Source organism: Onthophagus taurus, chromosome 1 (genome assembly GCF_036711975.1).
Source record: "Onthophagus taurus isolate NC chromosome 1, IU_Otau_3.0, whole genome shotgun sequence".
NCBI classification, from domain to species: Eukaryota; Metazoa; Arthropoda; class Insecta; order Coleoptera; family Scarabaeidae; genus Onthophagus; species Onthophagus taurus.
The window spans coordinates 41279610-41302589 of record NC_091966.1 but is presented as its reverse complement, the minus strand read 5'-3'; the positions used below and the strand labels follow the sequence as shown (position 1 = coordinate 41302589).

General features: G+C 33.5%; 1 protein-coding gene across 3 annotated transcripts in view; it reads left to right on the top strand.

Moving 5' to 3' along the window:
• LOC111416882 (Shaker cognate b) overlaps positions 1-22980 on the top strand; it is a 120647-nt gene that overhangs the window by 61384 nt on the left and 36283 nt on the right. For all 3 annotated transcript variants that reach the window (XM_071201378.1, XM_071201377.1, XM_071201376.1), the window contains exon 5: positions 14487-15333. In XM_071201378.1, coding sequence (XP_071057479.1) covers positions 14487-15333 — 847 coding nt within the window. The remainder of the gene's footprint in view (positions 1-14486; positions 15334-22980) is intronic.

The window sequence follows — 22980 nt, the reverse complement described above, 5'->3', positions numbered from 1 at the left end:
AAGTGGAAACATACTATTCTTTTTAACTATCATTTTGGCCTACATACCCGGCTTGGGGAGGTAGTAAGCCTCTCCTTCATGGATGCTCCTCTCATTCATCGTTACACATAAATTGGGGGAAAACAAAATCTTCTTTGAACTTTTTGGCTCTCATTAATTTACCCAGATACCCGGCTCTGGGAGGCGATATGTCTCCCTCTTTCCTTTTCTCTTCCACTCTAATCTCTCTCATTCTTTTCCAGAGGACTTCTCACTTTCTTCCATCATTCCATGTCTCTTGAGTTGACTAGGCTGGGGTTACTTCCTCTTCTAGGTACTTCCCTCCTTCCTCTCCTTCTCTCTTCTCTTCTTCTCTATTTCCTTCTTTATTATTACCCTTCGCAAGAAACTCATTACCTTCTCTCTTGCTTCCTCGTCTCCTGCCAGTAGTTACGGTGTCAATTGGTCAAATTTGTGGCATTCAAAAAATGTTTTCTTTATATTTTTTATGTATGTTGCAAAAATTCTGTGGATCGTTATGGTTTGTGTTGTATAGTAACCTACTTGTGGCTCTCTTAGTTACCATTCTCTGATGTCCATTATAAAATTGTTTGCCCACCTTGTATATTTGCACCGTCTTTTCTGTCATTTCTCACCCTGTATTGTTCCCAAACCGTTCTATACGCCGATGTTATACTAGTGGAAGTCTTTCTTTCTATTGTTCTTATCATTCCTACATCTTTTTTGGGTTTCATAGCTATCTCCCACGCTGGAGCTACATACAGGGTTATCTCACCATGGTTCTAATCCAACCCAACCCAACTCAACTGAACCCAACCAAACTCAACCCAACTTTTTTTTTTTTGGTGCAGCGGAGGAAAAATGCATTACGCACTCCTGCCTACTGTTGGCGCCTTTCCACGGTGGACTAGATAGTTGTTACAGCTTCGGCTGGGAGTGTGGGGCTACGACAGCCCCTCGACACCCACTAAAACTCTTACTTCGCCCTCTCCTGTGCGGAAATTGACCATCACACAGGCGGCGCCGGCGGTATGTAAACAATACATTCTTCTTTCGGTGGCATCTTTCCTTCTAGTTTACTGGGCATTGAAAAGGTACAGCCATGTATATGTGGACAAACAACTCCATAACTTTTTAAAATTAATCATTTGGCCACGACCCCCTCATTTTCCTCTTCTTCCGCTCTCCTAGTATTGGAATGTTGCTCTCTATCAATCTCGATGATAGGCTCGGGAGGCCAAGCCTACCCCGTATCTTCTCCCACTTTCTTCTTCTCCCATTTCCTTCTCCTCCCTTTCCTTCTCACTTATCACCATCTTTGCAAAGTTTTCCACACTTGTCCAAGAATCCTCGCTCTCCACCATTCTATCGACCATTTCCTCCGGATCAAGTCTTCCGCCAAGTTTCCTCCACATTTCCTCTCTTGCTTCCTTCCATCTTATATGTTTAAATACGGTGTGTCGTACGTCATCGACCTCTGTGTAGTACAAACATACCGGAGAGGCAGCCTTCTTAAATTTATGCAGATATTGTCATACCTGGCCAGTTAATATTTGGGTCAGTTGATAACTCATATCAGTCTTCTAGTCCACGTCGCCCTTTCTGTCTCCCCACGCCATCTCACCTGCCATCTGCTCAATGCCTGCCGTTCCAGCTCACACTTCTCTTCCCCTCTCTCGAATACCTCCGCTCTTTTCCACACCATTAATTCAACAGGTGGTACTCCACCCACCACCTGCAATGCTACTGTGGACACCGTCCTATATACACATGTAGTTTTTATCAGCAATTGTCTTTGGATTCTTGCAAGGGTTGTCGCCAACTTCTTTATTGCACATGCCTTTTTCCAAATTCTGCATCCGTATAGGATTTGGGCGTATACTGTATTCGCTATGATTGTTCTTTTTGACGCGGTGTAACCGATGTAATGCCTAGGTTGTCTTTTGCGCTTTGGTACACACTGCCTTTATAAACGCATCCCATTTCCCATCTCTACTCAACCAGATTCCAAGATATTTAATTGACGGTCGGCTGCTCACAGACACTCTTCCAACTTGGATGTTTACTTCCCTGGAACTCTTTCTACTTCTGAGGAGTACTGCTTCTGTTTTTTTCTGGAGCTACTTCCAATCCGAGATGATCCATTATCTCTTTCATTGCCAACTGCGCTCTCTCTTCCAGCTCCTCTATACTCTGGGTGTCACCACCAGAGCCAAATCGTTGACATAAGCCACCAGTTGCGTCTCTTCCACTTGAAGTTCCACCAGCATTTCATCAAACGCTATATTCCAGAGTAATGGCCCCAGTACGGATCCCTGTGAAACTCCTCTCGTGATTTGGAAGCTCTTCTGACCATAGACCACATGTCTCAGATAGTCCTGTATTGTGTAGACCAGATACTTCGGTACCTGTTTTCTTCGCATAGCCTCAATAATGTTGTTCCATGGTAATGTTCCAAAGGCGTTTCTCACGTCCAGTGTTATTAGCAGATATTTCTTCCTCTTACCACGTCTGTATCTGTCACAGCTCTTCGCAATCCTCAAAACCTCCTCGAAAGCATGAACTTCCGTGAAAATCCTCCTTTTTGATTTAATTCCTCAACTATTCTTTTTTTAAGTATTCTCTCGATAATTTCCCATAGCTGTTAAGTAGGCATAATGGTCGGTACTGTGTATCTTCCCCATTCTTCTTTTGCTTTTCTATCAAGACCAGTCTTCCTTCTTTCCAGAGTTTTGGAAATTTACATGTTTCCAACAGTTCTTGATATGCAGCTGCTATCTTTTCTCCAATTGCCATGACAGTATCTCGTGCGATCTCATTCATTACGCCATTCAAATCCGGTGCCTTTCCCGTTTTCGTGGTTTTGACCGCCTCCTTCATCTCATGCACATCTACTCTTCTTTCAACCCAAGATTTCATTTTCTACCCTTCCAGGGTGTACCAAGTTGCCAAGATTTTTCATTCTTTAACTTTATGCTGGGCGCAATGCAACCCAACCTAAATACAAAAGCTTAATAAAGAATTTTTTGAGGTAATTCTTGTAATAGTCATCCTCAAGCTTCGTAATATATACAGAAAGTTTCAAACACTTTTTAATGTTTATTTTTATTTTCTGAAGAAGAAAACAATATTTATTTGGACTTATATCAAAATTATAACAATAAGAAATACGAAAAGAAATACATATATAAAATAAAATAAATATAAAAAAAGAGTCCAAAAGGGCTACAGACCTTAGTCTTCCTGCCCGTGATTTTGAGTTTGGTTTGGTTGTACTTGGGTCTTCTCAGTTGGGCCTTATTTTTTTAAGAAGTGTGAGCCGTGTTATAGGACAGCGGGTAAGGGAGAGGGGAGTGATGATGAATTTTTTTAGGGCGTTTTTGGGGAAGTTCATAGTTGCTTTAAGGGATAAGGATTGTAGACGGGAGTTTATAGGAGGAATCTTTGTAAGGTCGTACAGGAGTTCGTTGGAAAGGTTGAAAAGTGGGTTGTGAGGGTGTCTAATGCGAGTGATAATTCTCAGGGCTGCTCTCTCTGCTACTTCCAGATGGTACTGTGATCCTCTCGGCGCTTCAGTCATGATTAATGAGGCATATTCGATAATAGGTCGGCATATTGAGGTGTATATGTGAGTAGGGCATTTGGTGGATATCCCTCGGCCTCTATATGAGAGTGAGCGGAAGTGTTTGGCGCGGTTTTTGACTTTCATTTTTACCTTGATGGCGTGGGTAGAGAATTTAAGGGTTCTATCCAAGGTAATGCCGAGGTAGTTACAAGTTGGTGATGCTGTGATAGGAGAAGATTGAATTATTATTGTGGGAGGAGCAACGCGAATAGGGAGGAAGGGGATGAAGAATTGGGTTTTGGAAGGATTTATCAGGATACGCCATTTTCGGTACCATTCCTCTATGTTTTGGATGAGCGTCTGCAGCCTTAGGATTGATGATGGAATGTCTACATCATGTGCGACGAGAGTAGTATCATCGGCATAAAGCAGGGCGTAAGACATCGGATCGAAGACGTCTGGGTTGTCGTTGTAGATGTCATGGCAGTAGACGTTGTACAGTGCTGGCGAGATGAGAAAGCCTTGAGGGAGACCTTGTTGAGCGGTGAAACTGTGAGAGTAGTAGTTCTTCACTTTAACCAATGAGCGGTCTGAAAGAAATTCTTTTAGCAGGTTAAGAAGATAAGATGGGATTTTCAACATAGTCAGCTTGTACAGTAGACCTCTGTGCCATACGGAGTCGAATGCCTTCCGAACATCCAGGAAGACTGCGGCGGATTGTTGTTTTTGGAACCGTGCTACTTGGAAGTTTGAGACAAGCACTGCCAAGGGATGAGATGTAGATCTACCTTGTTGGAATCCAAATTGGTATGACGGAATCCTACTTGCAACAACATCGACCAGCTTGTTCTTCAAGTGCACCTCGAAAAGCTTCCCCATTACGGGTAGCAATGAGATAGGACGGTAGTTCGCAGGGTCGGATAGAGAAGAATCTTTCTTGGGGATACATATGATTATAGAGGTCTTCCAATCTTGTGGGAAATGCTGGGTGGTAAGGCAATAGTTGTAAATTTTTCTTATGTGGGCGTGGATATCAAGATCCAGCTTCCTTAAGATTTCCCTTGAGATGTTGTCGTATCCAGGGGTTGTGTTGGTTCCTCTGTTAAGAAGTGTGAAGTATTCTTCTTCCTGCATGAGAGCATCTTGAGGTGTTTCGGACGAATTGGGAAAGGCGTGTTGGTACCAATTGTCTATTGTGTTTTTGTTGTGAGGGCAGAACAGGGCCTCATTGCTGAAGGAAAACACCCTCTCAAGGTATTCAGCGTGGATGTTTACACGATTTTTTCCGGGCTAGAGTGTGAGCAGCTGTTCGTAGGGTCAATAAGCTCCTGGGTTTCTGGGGACTTTCGGTACCTCGAGAGTTTGCGGACTTCTTGCCAGTAGTTTTTACCCTTGGTTCTGTTGATTTTGTCACAGGCCTCCATGTATTTTTCGCTTCTGAATTGCTGCACTAGTTTTTGGATATTTTTATTAAGCTCGTTAAACATTCTTTTCAGAGCAGGCTCCTCATAGGATCTAAAATCGCGGTAGAGTCGTCTCTTTTCCTTAATCAAACGGAGAATAAATGGTGGCAGAGGAAAATTGTAATGTTTCTTGATGTTGGCAGGGCTCGCTTCATCCACCAAATTAAGCAAGCGTTTATTAAAGGTTGCGATAGACTCGGGTGTAATGACAGGGTTAGATTTCACATATTCTTTTATTGCTGTGTTCACTCTTTCCATATTACAAAGTTTATAGTTTTTGATCAGAGTAGGAGCTACTTTAGGTATTCGAGTGGTTGTATTAACGGAGATCACAAGACCCAGATGGTCAGAGCACAGATCTGGAATGACATTAACAGACGTGATGAGCGGTCTTATGTTGTTTGTGCAGAAGATTAAATCAGGCTTGGAGTTGGGATTATTTGCCATGACAAACGTCGGAGGTGTTACGATGCGCACAAAATTTGACATAGTCACAAATTGACAATTAGACAATTGTCGTACCGTGCAGCCATGTTAAATATTGTTTCTTCTATCTTGCTAAAAGGATGTATATAAACCAACAATATATGTATTCTTTCTGTGCCAATCATAAAAGTAAAATGGAGGGCGTTGTTTAATGGAGAATTTATTCTGGGAGGATTAGCTTTTCCAATTTGTAACGCAGGATCGCCCATAACCAACGCTCCGCCTCTGACACCCCTGTTCACAATATTTCCCAATTCTTGGATCATTGTCCAATCCCTGAAGTTAATTAGCGATTTGGCTTTAGTTTCAACGAACATCGCACCGTGAATGCGGTTTACAGAAATATAGTTGCTGATTAGGTGTTTTTTTGGGACATAGCTGTTAATGTTTGCATACAGTAACTTTATCTTAGTCATTGCTGATCTTGCAAAATCATGGTTTGGGAGCCGTTTATCGGTTCGGTGGGTGAAGGTTTATTTGCGTCTTTTAGGTCAATCATGATTATATACATGTAGCTTCCCGAAAAAGCAACGATTGTATCAATTTGATGATGCTCAATGAATCTACGTTTTAGAGCATTTAAAAGCTCTTGTCGATCCCGCAGCTTGGGAGAGTTGATTTTTGTGATATAACAGGATTATGAATGCGGCTTTCTTAGGTGGTTTTGTTCATGATTTCCTCTGATTTTTTGTTAGCCAATTTAATTCTAACATTGGGGACGCCTTGTATAGGTGCTTTGGGTCGATTTTTGCATATCATAGACCAGGCACTATGGCCTTCAATGCCACAGGACCTACATTTCTCTGGTAGTTGGGAGGTGCATTTGGTGGTGCTGTGTGGACCCAAGCATTTGGATCATTTTACAGGAACATTACATTTATCGGTCGTGTGAGCAAAATCATGGCATTTACTGCATGGAATTGGAGGGCGTTTATCCGAGTTCTGTGTTTGAATATTTTCTGATTTATCATAATCTTTACATCAAAGTGCTCCTATTGCAAAATTAATTTAAGATCATCCCCCAGATACAAACGTTTTATATTTAATACAAGTTCAACACCATAAAAGCCCATTTCTCCACAATGTATCGAAATTTAACTCAAAATAATGAGCTTAACATCGTTTACATCATAGAAACAAATTCCCTAAAACAGAATTCATTGCAATCTAAAACTACATTCTTCAAGGAACCGAAATAAATTCTCATTTCACCGCGTAAGCCTCTACGAGTTGGTTGAGCATCTGCCCCCTGGCAGAAAAGATTACAGTTTCGTCTCCCATCATAACAGATCCTTTTTACTTCTCTTAAGCAGTAAAATGAGACTTTATGTCGTTTCCTTCAGCAATAATCCCAACGTATTTGATTCCAATTTCATACTTATCCCAGTCGAAATTACATCGTTTTTTAAAAAATCTTGAGTGTAATTTGGGTTGCAAAAAGTCCAGGTAATAATTTAAATACATTTATGGAATCAACGTATTGTTCAAATTATAATTTATCATTTATGAGGAGCAATAATTTATTTAAATAAATCATTTTGGAATGTTGCTAATAAGGAACTAATATACAAGATAAAGTGCTTACCGCATGATTTATATATATATAGGCAGTGTAAATTAAACGTTTTCCCTATAAATAAACCTTGATCATCATGTTTTGTAAGATACCTAAATATCTAATGCTGTATGTAGAGCTTGGATTTGAAATAAATCCCAAACATAGCGAATTGTTTATGCATTTATTCAAATAAGAAGGGAACTGCATCGCTCTCTTTCAAGATATGATTTACTGGGTCAAAGTATGAATGAGTAATATTCCTAATTAATTCGAAAAAAAAAACGATACATTTCTTCTTTTTATTACGTTATGATGAAACAAAAAAAAATAATTAATAATAAAAAGTGAAAAGCATGAATCAATTATTTATTGATTTGAAAGTGTGGCTTTTTTTTCTGTGACCTGGCTGATCGAATGACCACGTCAACTTTGTGTGTGCGTCCACTCTCATCAATCATTCTTTTGTAAAGTGGAGAAAATTATTTCTACGAAATACCTACCTACCTACCTGTTGGGGTCATTCGATGAGCTTTATTGAAATTGTGTCAGAGATTGTTTTAGATGTCGTCACCTGTGAAAGTGAAGAGGACGTGCTTAAGGAATTTTTGAAGGCTTATATAAGGCTTTTGAAATCCTCCTCTCTTCTTCTTCATTAAAAACGTTTTTTAGATTCATTTTTTTTTTAAATAGACACAAACAAAAACTGTCTCTAAAAAATTAAAGGCAATGGGCAAACGCGACGACCAACATATATAGCAAAGACAAACCTGTCACGTGGTGTCTCTGGCAATGGACCTCATCTTCCGCTCGATCGTAGACTCGTCACGAATTAGTCTTAATATTCATCATCCCATTTTACTTTTACTTTTTTTTAGTAATAAACGTTGATTTAGTGACACTTAGTCTTCGGTTGAGGGGTTATTTAGGTCTGTTACGATTGACACAAACGGTTTGCGTTCTCTACATCAGCTTCCTATTTCAATTTTCTACTAAAAAATCTATCTCCTTATTCACCATAACAAAAAATTCTTGCTTTGTTGTAAATCACATATTTGTGCTTTTGTGTTTTTTTCGCATTATCCCTAATATCAACTAAAAAAATGCTGTGTTTATACAATTAAAAAATTGTTTATGTATAAATATATTTTGTTTTGTGTGCTTTGTGGTATAATTTTTTTTGTTGCTACAGAAATCTAATATCTTGAATATTATGGTCACATCACGTCGATTTTTTAGTGAACGTAAAAATATTGTGTAAACGTAAAGTTGCTTTATACTATTCTTGCCTTGGCATTGTTTATTATTTTGCAAGTGCTCTGCGATATGTTCTTCCATAAGAACTATATGGGAATATAAATATTTATAAACAAGAAATAATTTTTAAAGAATAACCGAGTTGAAACAGATATTAGATTTTATGTACCTACTTTTATTTTTGTAAGTGTTCTTTTTCTATTTCGAAATTTAAAGATTTATACAAAGTATAGAGGTGTTTCAAATGTTGTTAAATGAAAATATTGTGTTTAAACATTAATGTTTACGAATCCAACAAAATTGAAATTATAGAACTTTATTTAAAAAAATCGTCTGAGCTTTATTTTTTAAGATACAGAAATTATTTTCATATTAAATTAAAGATTAAAGTGTACTCTTTAAGATGATATATATCATTGAGAAAAAATATTTACAATTATGGAGATATAACAAGAAATTTAAGAACTGTATCAGGATAAAAATTACAAATAGTGATAAAAATTCTTTGATTTAAAACAAATCGTCTGAGCTTTATTTTTTAAGATACAGAAATAATTTTCATATTAAATTAAAGATTAAAGTGTACTCTTTAAGATGATATATATCATTGAGAAAAAATATTTACAATTATTGAGATATAACTAGAAATTTAAGAACTGTATCAGGATAAAAATTACAAATTGTGATAAAAATTCATTGATTTAAAAAAATCGTCTTAGCTTTATTTATCAAGACACTTTATTTTCATATCAAATTAAAGCTTAAAGTATATTCTTTAAGATGATGTATATCATCCAGAGAAAATATTTACAATTATTTAGATATAAATAGAAATTGAAGTACTGTATCAGGATAAAAATTACAGATTGTGATAAAAATTCATTGATTTTAAAAAATCGTCTAAGCTTTATTTTTTGAAATACAGAAATAATTTTCATATCAAATTAAAGCTTAAAGTATACTCTTTAAGACGATGTATATCATTCAGAAAAAATATTTACATTTATTGAGATATAAATAGAAACCGAAGAGCTGTATCAGGATAAAAATTACAAATTGTGATAAAAATTCATTGATTTAAAAAAAAAATCGTCTAAGCTTTATTTACTAAGATACATAAATAATTTTCATATCAAATTAAAGATTAAAGTATACCCTTTAAGATGATGTATATCATTCAGAAAAAATATTTACAAATTTTCAGATATAAATAGAAATTGAAGAACTGTATTAGGATAAAAAATTACAAATTGTGATAAAAATTCATTGATTTAAAAAAAATCGTCTTAGCTTTATTTTTAAAGATACAGAAATAATTTTCATATCAAATTATAGATTAAAGTATACTCTTTAAGATGATATATATCATTCAAAAACAATATTTATAATTTTTCAGATATAAATGGAAATTGATGAACTATATCAGGATAAAAATTACAAATTGTGATAAAAATTCATTGATTTTAAAAAATTGTCGGAGCTTTATTTTTTAAGATACAGAAATAATTGTCATATCAAATTAAAGCTTTAAGTATACTCTTTAAGATGATATATATCATTGAGAAAAAATATTTACAATTATTGAGATATAACTAGAAATTGAAGAACTATATCAGGATAAAAATTACAAATTGTGATAAAAATTCATTGATTTAAAAAAGTCGACTGAGCTTTATTTTTTCAGATACAGAAATAATTTTCATATTAAATTAAAGATTAAAGTGTACTCTTTAAGATGATGTATATCATTCAGAAAAAATATTTACTATTATTCATATATAAATAGAAATTGAAGAACTGTATCAGGATAAAAATTACAAATTGTGATAAAAATGTATTGATTTTAAAAAAATCGTCGGAGCTTTATTTTTAAAGATACAGAAATAATTGTCATATCAAATTAAAGCTTTAAGTATACTCTTTAAGATGATGTATGTCATCCAGAGAAAATATTTACATTTTTTTAAGTATAAATAGAAATTGAAGAACTGTATCAGAATAAAATATACAATTTGTGATAAAAATTCATTGATTTTAAAAAATCATCTAAGCTTTATTTTTTAAGATACAGAAATAATTTTTATATCAAATTAAAGCTTAAAGTATACTCTTTCAGATGATGTATATCATTTATAAAAAATATTTAAAATTTTTCAGATATAAATAGAAATTGAAGGACTGTTTCAGGATAAAAATTACAAACTGTGTTAAAAATTCATTGATTTAAAAAAAATCGCATGAGCTTTATTTTTTAAGATATAGAAATAATTTTCATATCAAATTAAAGCTTAAAGTATACTTTTTAAGATGATGTATATCATTCAGAAAAAATATTTACAATATTTCAGATATAAATAGAAATTGAGGAAGTGTATCAGGATAAAAATTACAAATTGTGATAAAAATTGATTGATTTAAAAAAATCGTCTGAGCTTTATTTTTTAAGATACAGAAATAATTGTCATATAAAATTAAAGCTTTAAGTATACTCTTTAAGATGACGTATATCATTCAGAAAAAATATTTGCTATTATTCAGATATAAATAGAAATTGAAGAACTGTATCAGGATAAAAATTATAAATTGTGATAAAAATTCTTTGATTTAAAAAAAATCGTGTAAGATTTATTTTTTAAGATACAGAAATAATTTTTATATCAGATTAAAGCTTAAAGTATACTCTTTAAGATGATGTATAACATTCAGAAAAAATATTTACAATATTTCAGATATAAATAGAAATTGAGGAAGTGTATCAGGATAAAAATTACAAATTGTGATAAAAATTGATTGATTTAAAAAAATCGTCTGAGCTTTATTTTTTAAAATACAGAAATAATTCTCATATCAAATTAAAGATTAAAGTATACTCTTTAAGATTATGTATATCATTCAGAAAAAATATTTCCAATTTTTCAGATATAAATAGAAATTGAAGAACTGTATCAGAATAAAAATTACAAATTGTGATAAAAATTCTTTGATTTTAAAAAAATCGTGTAAGGTTTATTTTTTAAGATACAGAAATAATTTTTATATCAAATTAAAGCTTAAAGTATACTCTTTAAGATGATATATATCATTGAGAAAAAATATTTACAATTATTGAGATATAACTAGAAATTGAAGAACTGTATCAGAATAAAAATTACAAATTGTGATAAAAATTCTTTGATTTTAAAAAAATCGTCAAAGCTTTATTTTTTAAGATACATAAATAATTTTCATATCAGATTAAAGCTTGAAGTATACTCTTTAAGATGATGTATATCATTCAGAAAAAATATTTGCTATTATTCAGATATAAATAGAAATTGAAGAACTGTATCAGGATAAAAATTACAAATTGTGATAAAAATTCATTGATTAAAAAAAATTGTAGGAGCTTTATTTTTTAAGATACAGAAATAATTTTAATATCAAATTAAAGCTTAAAGTATACTCTTTAAGATGATGTATATCGTTCAGAAAAAATATTTATAATCATTCAGATATAAATAGAAATTGAAGAACTGTATTAGGATAAAAATTACAAATTGTGATAAAAATTCGTTGATTTAAAAAAATCGTCTGAGCTTTATTTTTTAAGATACAGAAATAATTTTCATATCAAATTAAAGCTTAAAGTATACTCTTTAAGATGATGTATATCATTCAGAAAAAATATTTACAATTATTCTGATATATAATTAGAAATTGAAGAACTTTATCATGATAAAAATTACAAATTCTGATAAAACTTGATTGATTTAAAAAAATCGTCTAAGCTTTATTTTTTAAGATATAGAAATAATTTTTATATCAAATTAAAGCTCAAAGTATACTCTTTAAGATGATATATATCATTCAGAAAAAATATTTGCTATTATTCAGATACAAATAGAAATTGAAGAACTGTATCAGGATAAAAATTACAAATTGTGACAAAAATTCATTGTTTTTAAAAAATCGTCAAAGCTTTATTTTTTAAGATACAGAAATAATTTTTATACCAAATTAAACCTTAAAGTATACTCTTTAAGATGATGTATACCATTCAGAAAAAATATTTACAATTATTCAGATATAAGTAGAAATTGAAGAACTTTATCATGATAAAAATTACAAATTCTGATAAAACTTGATTGATTTAAAAAAATCGTCTAAGCTTTATTTTTTAAGATACAGAAATAATTTTTATATCAAATTAAAGCTTAAAGTATACTCTTTAAGATGATATATATTATTCAGAAAAAATATTTGCTATTATTCAGATACAAATAGAAATTGAAGAACTGCATCAGGATAAAAATTACAAATTGTGATAAAAATTCATTGTTTTTAAAAAATCGACAAAGCTTTATTTTTTAAGATACAGAAATAATTTTTATATCAAATTAAACCTTAAAGTATACTCTTTAAGATGATGTACACCATTCAGAAAAAATATTCACAATTATTCAGATATAAGTAGAAATTGAAGAACTTTATCATTGATAAAAATTACAAATTCTGATAAAACTTGATTGATTTAAAAAAATCGTCTAAGCTTTATTTTTTAAGATACAGAAATAATTTTTATATCAAATTAAAGCTTAAAGTATACTCTTTAAGATGACATATATCATTCAGAAAAAATATTTGCTATTATTCAGATACAAATAGAAATTGAAGAACTGTATCAGGATAAAAATTACAAATTGTGACAAAAATTCATTGTTTTTAAAAAATCGTCAAAGCTTTATTTTTTAAGATACAGAAATAATTTTTATATCAAATTAAACCTTAAAGTATACTCTTTAAGATGATGTACACCATTCAGAAAAAATATTCACAATTATTCAGATATAAGTAGAAATTGAAGAACTTTATCATGATAAAAATTACAAATTCTGATAAAACTTGATTGATTTAAAAAAATCGTCTAAGCTTTATTTTTTAAGATACAGAAATAATTTTTATATCAAATTAAAGCTTAAAGTATACTCTTTAAGATGATATATATCATTCAGAAAAAATATTTGCTATTATTCAGATACAAATAGAAATTGAAGAACTGTATCAGGATAAAAATTACAAATTGTGATAAAAATTCATTGTTTTTAAAAAATCGACAAAGCTTTATTTTTTAAGATACAGAAATAATTTTTATACCAAATTAAACCTTAAAGTATACTCTTTAAGATGATGTATACCATTCAGAAAAAATATTTACAATTATTCTGATATATAAGTAGAAATTGAAGAACTTTATCATGATAAAAATTACAAATTCTGATAAAACTTGATTGATTTAAAAAAATCGTCTAAGCTTTATTTTTTAAGATATAGAAATAATTTTTATATCAAATTAAAGCTTAAAGTATACTCTTTAAGATGATATATATCATTCAGAAAAAATATTTGCTATTATTCAGATACAAATAGAAATTGAAAAACTGTATCAGGATAAAAATTACAAATTGTGACAAAAATTCATTGTTTTTAAAAAATCGTCAAAGCTTTATTTTTTAAGATACAGAAATAATTTTCATATCAAATTAAAGCTTAAAGTATACTCTTTAAGATGATGTATATCGTTCAGAAAAAATATTTATAATTATTCAGATATAAATAGAAATTGAAGAACTGTATCAGGATAAAAATTACAAATTGTGATTAAAATTCATTGATTTAAAAAAAATCGTCTGAGCTTTATTTTTTAATATACAGAAATAATTTTTGTATCAAATTATAGCTTAAAGTATACTCTTTAACATGATAACAAGTTATAACATTAATTTGTAGTATCTCATTTTAATTTTAAATATTAAAGAATATAACTTACACACATGAGATAAATTAGAAATTAAATACGCACAATCTCATTTACTAGTGTTACTGAAGGTTTATAAGAGTGCGTATTCATTCAGCCCTAAGGATTAAGTGTTTAGAGGCCCAAGTGTATATTCGCGTTACAAACATCCAACAGATAGTCGTAAAGTTCAACTTTCCACCATAAAAACTAACAAGTCGTTTTATTACGTTCCCTCATTTCGATCTAAATCGACTTTCCCTACATTATATTTTCATTTAACGAACTATTTTTGAAACACCAATTTCTTCGAAAAACAAATTGTCACTGAAATGAAAGCTGGATGAATAAAAAAAAATTGGGAATTTCGCTGATTGCTATTTTCAGGTGATAGCCATCGTGTCAATCTTGTTTATCGTCCTATCAACAATCGCGCTGACCCTGAATACGATACCTAGTATGCAGGTGAATGATGAGAAGGGTAATTTTACGGATAATCCCCAATTGGCAATGGTTGAGGTGGTGTGCATCACGTGGTTCTCCTTAGAATACATCCTCAGGTTTAGTGCGTCACCAAACAAGTGGAAATTCTTCAAGGGCGGCTTGAATATTATCGATCTCCTCGCCATTTTGCCTTACTTCGTCTCTTTATTTCTTCTGGAGACAAACAAGAACGCGACCGACCAGTTTCAGGATGTTCGTCGAGTAGTCCAGGTTTTTCGTATAATGAGAATTTTAAGAATTTTGAAACTGGCTCGTCATTCAACCGGGTTACAATCGCTAGGATTTACTCTTCGCAACTCGTACAAAGAGCTCGGTTTGCTCATGCTGTTTTTGGCGATGGGCGTTTTAATTTTTTCAAGTCTCGCCTATTTCGCCGAAAAAGAAGAACAAAATACCAAGTTTATAAGCATTCCGGAAACGTTTTGGTGGGCGGGTATTACGATGACCACGGTAGGTTATGGCGACATTTATCCCACCACTCCCCTCGGGAAGGTTATAGGAAGCGTGTGTTGTATCTGCGGTGTGCTGGTGATCGCGTTGCCCATACCTATTATTGTTAACAATTTTGCCGAATTCTACAAAAATCAAATGCGAAGAGAGAAGGCGCTCAAACGACGCGAGGCCCTTGAACGAGCTAAACGAGAAGGCAGCATAGTTTCCTTTCATCATATCAATCTGAGGGATGCTTTCGCCAAAAGTATGGATCTAATCGATGTTATTGTCGATACAGGTATTATTATTTTTTTGTTCATTTTATGTGATTGTTTGTGTTAAAATCAGTGTTTTTTTCCGAGTTTCTTTTCATTTTCGGTAAGCTTGCATGCGAAAAATTAAAAATTCCATATCAACCGGGGTAGATTAAATTGGGTAAAACAAAAAAAAAGGGATTTCAATCTCGGTTTATTTTTTTCTTTTCGTTTTGAATTTGTTTTTTTGTGTTAATTATTTCCGTTTCAACTCGCTAGAATAAATACAACACAGTTTTGTGTCGAAAATCGTTTTAAAAGCAGGTGAGTTTCACCTAGTCATTTATTTTATCGCAAAAGCTCTTGCAGCCGTAGCACGTATTTTTGATCACACAAAAGAGCAAGACTAACAAGCCTTTTCAATTCACATTTTCCTAGTTTCTACTCATTAAAAACTTTACAAACGACGCGACATTATTATTTATCGTTTCCTTTTGGTATACATTTATAAAGCTTTATTTAAAACTATGTGATTTTTTTAACAAACGGAGAAAATCATTTAAAAATTATCTTTAAAAACATTATTTTGAACTCAGTACCTTCTAATCCAAAGAAACGTGATTGGAAATTGCAATAACTTGAAAAATTGATTGAAAGTACTGATCCTACTGTGTTAACTTTGAACACGATGACTACAGGGTGGTTCAAATTCGATGTCCGAATATTCTATCTCAGAAACTATAAGAGCTAGAAAAAAAGTAGCTTACATGTCTTGATCTCTTTTTTTAAATAAGTTCCAATGTCGAAAACCTCAAAACGCCATCGTCTTTTGTTTTTCCCCTAGAGACCAAAATTGAAAATATCGTAAAACCAGCAAGTGGAATTATCTTGGTTATTATTATAGCTGGAGTATTATAACTAAGACATTATATGGACACTTTTTTACAGAGAATTTGATGACGTAGTCAAAAAAATTTCTAAAATTCTTTTAGTATCTTCCAAGAAATTAAATTTACAGTTTCCTGTAAATTACGGTACTATAATTAAAAATTAAAAAAACATATTTCTGATATTTGAAACAAATATATTTGTTGAACTATTTAATTTATATATGTAATTATTCAAAAGTTGGAATAGATTGCATTATTTCACATTTTTTATTAATATTTAATATTATTCTTAAATGACTTAATACATTATTGATAGATGGCGCTATTTGTTTGTATTAAAAAATTTTCTGATGTGTCACTTTAAAAATCCTGTTTTTGAGATGAATTACGAAAATTTTGAAAAGTTTAACATGTTAGAATGTTACATATTAAAAAAATTATTTGTTTTTAAATACCAGAAGTTATCTTCTTATTTAATTATTAAATTAAAAAGCTAAAAATAAATTTTTTTTAGTGTCGTCAAAGAAATTAAATTTACAGTTTCCTGTAACTATAACTAAAAATTATTCTACTAAAAATTTATATAAAATTTACTTTATTTTTTAATATGTAACATTCTAACATGTTAAACTTTTCGTAATCGATCTTAAAAGAAAATTTTTGAATACAAATGTCATTTACTTTTAATTTTTTTTTAATTTTTATTTAATAATAATATTAAATATTAATAAAAAATGTGAAATAATGCAATCTGTTCCAACTTTTGTGTAAAACAAATATAAATTAAATAGTTCAACAAATATATTCGTTTCAAATATCGTTAATATGTGTTTTTAATTTTTAGTTATAATTTACAGGAAACTGTAAATTTAATTTCTTTGACGACACTAAAAAAAAAGTTTATTTTTAACTTTATTCTAAAACAATAAGAAATAGACCTATCTAACCCCATATTTTTGTAATCAGAAAAAAATAACGAATTTAATAAGCGAATAATCCGTGGTTGTTTCCATTTAAAAAAACGAAAATTGTCATGATATCTCAAAATTTAAAACCGCAAAATTTTCTTTGACTACGTCATCAAATTCTCTGCAAAAAAGTGTCCATATAATGTCTTAATTAAATAATTGCACTTACTGGTTTTACGATATTTTCAATTTTGGCCTCTAGGGGAAAAACAAAAGACGGTAGCGCTTTGAGGTTTTTGGCATTAACAGTTTCTCGAAAAACGAGATCATGACATGTAAGCTACTTTTTTTCTAGCTCTTATAGTTTCCGAGATATTTCGGACATCGAATTTGAACCACCCTGTACATGCAATCCAACGTTGAGCATAAATTCAAAGTTTTGAGAACAGAATTTCACTTGATAAAAATATTTGCACAAACAACTCATCCTAGCAACATTTTCCACATATCATTGGTAAACTAATAGATGAGAAGTTTTCAACCAGCAATGTGCGTTCCACTGTCCATCGCTAAGTGACGCCACACTGCAACTGAGCTAGGCAACCAACAACTTGCACACCCTACAGAACTCTATCCATCGGTCCACCATCCAGTGCTAGGTGGCGCCTCATGAGGTAGGCAATCAACCCCACCAGACCCGCCACGTCATCTTTTCTAAACCTGATATTTAGTTACTTTTCCAATACCAACCTAAATTTAGTAACTTTTTAGCCCCCCAGATTTAAGTTGTTCACTTTCCCTATACTTATAATATTACAGCGTGACGTCACAGTGGGATTATGGGATATTATATTAATTTCCGGAAGCTCTCATTTCTATACTACTCATTTCAACTCACTTTTCTTAAATACATTGTTTTGTACCTTTTCAAAATGGAGATTTCTGAGGAGTTTCTACATAGCAAAATGAAAAAAATCAATAATATGGAAATTATGGGACACGCTACGTTCTACTTTTTCTCAAAATGTAGAAAACCTAAGCAATTGCCAAAGAGATTCGGTGTACTAGGGAGGTTGGGGTTGATTACTAGAGATGATTAGGAATGGCGAATGTAAATTCCATTCTAAATGGCAACTCTAGATAATCCATTGATGACTTTTCTTGATAATGTCTTCACTAAATATGATTTAGCCATGCTTCAGCAATGTTACACAAAGAAGATTATATGAAGTCAAGACTTGAAAACCAGATGTAACGGCCAGGTTACGCAATCCAGGCTAAGTGGACGAACTTTTATATAACAACATAAAAACAATGGCAACAAAAGTGGACAACTTTGGCAATGGCCAAAGAGAATTCGATGTATTAGGGAGGTTGGGGATGATTGCTAGAAAAGATTAGGAATGAGTGAAGTACGAAGAAATGATAGCAGGAAGACCGCATTGCAGGATCCTGGAAGAGTGTTGGAGGGAAATTAAGGAAAGTATGTTACAGGAAAGTGAGATTCGCTAACTGGGATCGACAACAGAAGAGTGGAGAGAGGTGAAATGTGGAGAGAACTGAGAGATAGGGACAGGGACATATAGATGCAGGGAAGAAGGTCACAGATACGGGAAGGTAAATAATAAGGTATGGGGAAATAGTGACAGAGGAATTGCCAAATTATCTGTTGATGGAGTGGGATGATGAAAGGAAGAGATTGGTGGCCAGATTCCGCTGTGGCAATGAGGAGAGAAGGAACAGGTACTGTACGGAAGATATGGAAAGGTAGTGTAGGCTGTGTGGGGATGACTGGGAAACGCTGGAACACATGCTGAGGGGGTGTAGTGGAGTAGGCTACCAATGTTTATTTCAAAAGATTTCAATTGCGGGAAGCGAATGGGTTGTAAGTGTGTAGCAGGGGTGAAGATATACTCCAATATTCTTTGCTTAAGTTTTGAGAACCAAAATGAATAGAGTATAGAGAAACGGTAGAGTGTCAAAAAAGAAGCAAACTGACGGGTACGTTGATACAGATTGATTAATATGTATGGAGAGAAAATGAATTCTAGGATTAGAAGTAAACTCTTTTGGAAGATAAGTTCTCGTGAAGAAATTATACTACTCTCTATGGAATCACGAGGAAGTCCCATTAAAATTTTGTTTTTTGGCCAGTTCATTCCGCCAGGTTGAGGTTGTGTTATTTTAACCTATTTTATTTTGAGTTCTGTTATTTAATTTATTATATTTAGTGATAAACCCTTACAAAATTTGTTGAATTCGCTCTCTCCTCATTACCACACCAAAATCTGGCCACCAATCTCTTCCCTTCCTCACTCCCCTCCTTCAACAAGTATTTTGGAAGATCCAGGTAGGGTTTCATGATTGTTATCATTATAGATGTAGTTATATTAATATTCTCATCATCATGATCAAGTTCCGGGTTTGCAATAGTATAGAAAATAAAATTTAGCAAATGACCGGTTTCTACATTGCAAGCCTGAAATAGCTTCAGTCCAAACCTTTGTCGTTTGGATAGAATGTGTTGTTTGAAAGTCAATCTTCCTTTCCATAAGGTCAGGTTTTTGTCAATACAAATATCTTGAAATAGATGGAATAGGTCACTGAAATTTTCCAAATAAGGTGATGGAGCAGGTCGGAGGATGGGATGAGAGAGTGTTTGGAAGGGACATCAGAAAGAGAAAGATAATGTACGGGGCGGAAGTTTGGGGATGGAAGAGGCAGGATATTCTAGAGGACGTACAGAATCGATACTGGCGGTGGGTTCTGGGTCTGGCGAGGGGAACAGTGAGGGATGAAATGAGGGTGGAGGCGGGCAGAAGAGCAGTTAAATATGAAATGATAGATAGAAGACCATACTGCGGGGTTCTGGGGGAGTGTTGGAAAGAAGATAGGGAGGGGAAGATTAGATATGGTAGCAGAGAGGAGGGAATATTACAAAAGGACGGGTTATTTGGAGGCAGAGATAAACAACAAAAGAAGGGAAGGGATGGTGATGTGGGGGGAGGTAAGCGACAGGAATAGGGTCGTCCAGAGACAAGAGAGAAGAACGCAGATAAGAGAGAAAAGATACAATGAAAGATATTTATCAGAAAATGCTTTCCGGACTTATTGCCATACATTGTGCACATCATGAACTCCTCCCTTTATTTAATATTTTAAGGCGAAGGGGTTGGAGGTAAATGAAGGTGGCACGGAAGAGAGATAGAGCAAGTGAAAGAGTAAGTACCTGGGATATGGATTCGTGGAAAGTAATAAGGTCGGGAGTGCGATGGCAAACAGAGCGAATAGGGTGATGGGACAGGTTTGGGGATGGGGGGAAAGAACTTTTGGGAGGGACGTGGCAAAAAGAAAGGTTATGTTTGATGGCTTGGTAAGGAGCATAATGATGTACGGCGCAGAAGTATGGGGATGGAGATAACAAGGTTTGCTGGAGGATATACAAACACGGTATTGGAGATGGATACTAGGGTTGGCAACGCAGACTCCAGGGTATGTAGTGAGGGAGGAGGTTAAGGTGGATGCAGTAAGGGTGGAGGCTGGGAGAAGAGCAGTGAAGTATGAGGAAATGATAGAAGCAAGACCGCAAGGATCCTGGGAGAGTGCTGGAGGGAAATTAAGGAGAGGAGGCTGATCTATGGGCAAAGAGATAGGGAAGAATATTATAGAAGAGGGGGATATTCACTAACTGGGATTGAAAACAGAAGAGCGGAAAGAGGTGAAATGTGGAGGGAACTGAATGAAGGTCACAGATACGAGAAGGGAGATACAATGAAAAGTATGGGGAGATAGTGACAGAGGAATTGCCAAAGTATTTGTTGATGGAGAATGAGAATGGAATGAGAAGAGGGGGAATAGGTACTGGGCGGTGTAGGCTGTGTGGAGAGGGTTAGGAGATGCTGGAACAAATACTGAGAGGGTGTAGTGAGGCAATGGACAAGAAGCAGATTTTGGGAGAGGAGGGCAAAAGAGGGATGAGGGAGGTGATAGGAGCGAGGAGGCGAAAGTATGGAAAGGGGGAGGAGGGTAGAGAATCTGGAGGTATATATATATATATATATTTGGAAAGGGAAAATTGTAAATATAAACAACAATAAAACAATTATTAATAATACAAGAACGTACCACTACGAAAGCTTTGCTCTACCAAAAACCCAGTTGAAATAGTAGGAAGAGCACTGCCACAGGTTTCCTCACGGGACACTGTAAAGTAAATAAGCACCTTCAAAACATGAAGCTTGCTGACTCCCCTCTCTGTCGAGCCTGTGAACAGGATGACGAGACGGTTAAACTTATCTTGTGTGAGAATGGCCAACCACAGATGACATCAGGAATGTACCTTTAGGAGCTGTCCTAGCCTTTGGTAAATCCTTAGGCTGATTGATGTGACCAGAGTGTGTAATGGGAGGATGCCCAAGGGGCCCAATGGGGCCTAATTGTGTTGTGCGGTTTTGCATGCACTCCCCAATCCATACATACATACATAGTAAAAAGAGCAATTAGTGAAAAACCCTAAATCTAGCACTCAAAGTCCATCAAATAGCACCTGGTAAAGTCGATAATTTCAGGAATACTCTTGGGAGCTTTTTTCTGATAGTGAATTTGATGTTAATGCAAGATTCAATTACTTTTTTGATCGGTTCTTATCAACATTTTATACATCTTATCCTGAGGTTGGAAGGCATTTTAGAGTCCGTGATGTAGGAATCAAATGGTTTGATAACACACTGCGCCAGCTGAGAGATATCTATGACTTGGCTTCTAATCTTTATAATAGTTTTAAAACGGAAAGTCTAAGAGATTCTAGAGCCAGATTGTTATACCGTAACAAAAAAAGCTGAGGCAAAGCGTAAAGCTACAAATAACTAGCTTTAACCAGATTAGTAAACACCTCGTTGTCTTCTTGTGTATTCCCTGATGTCTTAAAAGTTGCATCTGTTGTGCCTATTTTATACCTGTTGTGACCTATTAGTATACTAAAGGCACTGTCTAAAAAATTTGAACGCGTAATTTACAAGCAAATAGTAGCACATGTAGAATCAAATAATATGCTTTTTGAAAACCAATTTGAATTTCGACCTGATCGGAGCACGAAGGATGCAATTATTAAATTTATGAACACCTGTTATGATGCATATGAAAAACGGAAATTCTGTGCTGCATTGTTTTTGGATCTGTCACGCGCTTTTGACAGTGTATCCCATAGTATGCTATTGCATAAACTGAGATATTTCTATCGATTTGATCAGGACAGTGTTGACTTAATCAGATCATATCTGTCGGGCAGATCCCAACAGGTTAAGTGTGAAAATAAAGTGTCTGAGCGACTTCGTGTCACGAGAGGCGTCCCTCAGGGATCCATATCGGGACCTCTCTTGTTTATTCTTTTCTTTAACGAATTTCCTAGGTATTTGCTGGTAACGGGTGTTGAGTTTTCAGACAACTTGATATTTTGACACTACCATCTTTATTTATACTTGAGTGTCTTCTGTACTGTTACGATAACAAAGACAAATACAGCACGCATAGCGACGTGCATAGTTATGGGACCAGAAACCGTGAAAACATTTACGTTGATTTTTGTCGACTGAGTAGAACGCAAAAAAGTGACATATATATTGCACAAATCTTATTTAATAAATTGCCCATGGGCATTAGATCTTTGCAAAAAAATAAATTTAAAAATATCATAAGAGCGTTTTTGTTGAGGTATGCGTTCTATTCAGTTGAGGAATATCTGAAAGACAGGATTGTAATTGAGATTTAATTGTGAATTTACTTATTGTATTAAATTATATATGAAGAGTGTAAGCCCTGGCATATAACACAATAAAACTTATTATTATTATTATAACCGAAGATAACTACCAATATACATTTCTGAAACATAGCA